The sequence below is a fragment of the Aplysia californica genome, unplaced genomic scaffold (genome assembly GCF_000002075.1).
Source record: "Aplysia californica isolate F4 #8 unplaced genomic scaffold, AplCal3.0 scaffold00002, whole genome shotgun sequence".
In the NCBI taxonomy this organism is placed as follows: Eukaryota; Metazoa; Mollusca; class Gastropoda; order Aplysiida; family Aplysiidae; genus Aplysia; species Aplysia californica.
Window position 1 is genome coordinate 2,590,640 of NW_004797272.1, and position 1,502 is coordinate 2,592,141.

The window sequence follows — 1,502 nt, forward strand, 5'->3', positions numbered from 1 at the left end:
AGGAGGAGGAGGAGGAGGAGGAGGAGGAGGAGGAAGGGTGGGGGGTCGTAACTACTACAACTGAGTAATACAAAACTGTGGCGATTTGGCTGTGTGCAAAGGTTACATTTTTAAAGCTGTAAGGCCTATCTAGGGCCAAGAAAAATACCAAAAAAGCTAGCTGAAACTGAAAGTGTGATATTTGCTTTCGTGTGCTTCTGTCCCTGGCCTCATGCTTCATCATCTCCTTCCTCTTTTCTATAAGCTCGACAGTCAACTATTTCCCTTGTTGTACAGCTCGTAAATGGCCTTTAGTGTGAGGGATCACGCTTTTCTAAACAACAGTATAAGAAAAAGTTATGATTGATATGTAAACTTCCGTATACACGTTTTTGCTGTTGTTGGTTTTGTTGTTGTTGTTGTTGTAGTTGTAGTTGCTGTTGCTGTTGTTTTAATGGTTTTGCATTTCATTTTGTTTGTTGTCGTTTGCACTACTTGTATTCACAATTCTCACTATTTCAAAAAAAAGAAGTCTGTGAACTCAAGTCCTTTGCAAAAGGTCTAAAGGGCCGCTAGTGCATTGAAAACCATATGCAATGGCAAAGAGCGTTGTCGTTACGCTAAATACGCCGCTTTTCACAACTTTGTCACATAATATTATAATTTGTGTAAAATACACTATACTTTGGCTAACAGACCACCAAGGAAATTGTACTCAAGCATTCTTGTGTGTTATTTAGTAATGTCTGTCTCTGACCATGCATGCGTGCGCGCACGAGCGTGTGTGTGTGTGCATATGTTTGTGTATGTGTGTGTGCGTGTTTGTGTGTGTGTGTGTGTGTGTGTGTGTGTGTGTGTGTGTGTGTGTGTGTGTGTGTGTGTGTGTGTGTGACAAGTGTATTTTCAGAAAAACTTTACAACAACTTTTAAAATCATTATGTTTGATGAATAAAAACATTTTCCGTTTCCTTTTTTTTTTAGATTGTAAGCACATTCATCACCTTCGGTACATAGAAAAGCTGTGAATACAAAATCAGGACGACAGGAGCTATAGATATACAGTGGATCTATTAAATCTTCTTGCATTTTGCAACTGCAGAGAGCCTTCTTCATTAAAAAAAGAACGTTAAACTTGTTTCCAACGTCCTGATTCACCTTAGCAACCCACACAGCAACCTACTGCTATGTTACTGAAACTTCATCAATCCACACGGAGGCCACGATCTACCATGATGAGCAATCGGGTGTCCAAGAGCATTATGGGGGCACAGCTGTTCCTTGCGGTGATGATGATCACCTGCCCTTTCCTGCCGCTCCTGGTCAATGGTCAGACACAGGAGGCTGGGGCAGCCCCCACCATTGGCATTGACCTGGGAACGACTTACTCGTGGTGAGTGATTTTTTTTTTAAAGAAGAAGAAGAAATGAAGAAAAAAAACATGCGCATCCTTATTGATCGGATTGTCTCTGTTTCTGTCTCTCTGTCTCTCTGTCTCTCTGTCTCTCTGTCTCTCTGTCTCTCTG

The 1,502-nt window shown here is 41.3% G+C and overlaps 1 protein-coding gene across 1 annotated transcript in view; it reads left to right on the forward strand.

Annotated features, from left to right (window-relative positions):
* The window catches only part of LOC101857842 (endoplasmic reticulum chaperone BiP-like), a gene marked incomplete in the record, with an annotated part of 13,250 nt that overhangs the window by 496 nt on the left and 11,252 nt on the right, over positions 1-1,502 (forward strand). Inside the window, 1 exon segment of the mRNA XM_013089841.2 lies at positions 961-1,369. Within this exon segment, the coding sequence (XP_012945295.1) occupies positions 1,164-1,369 (206 nt within the window).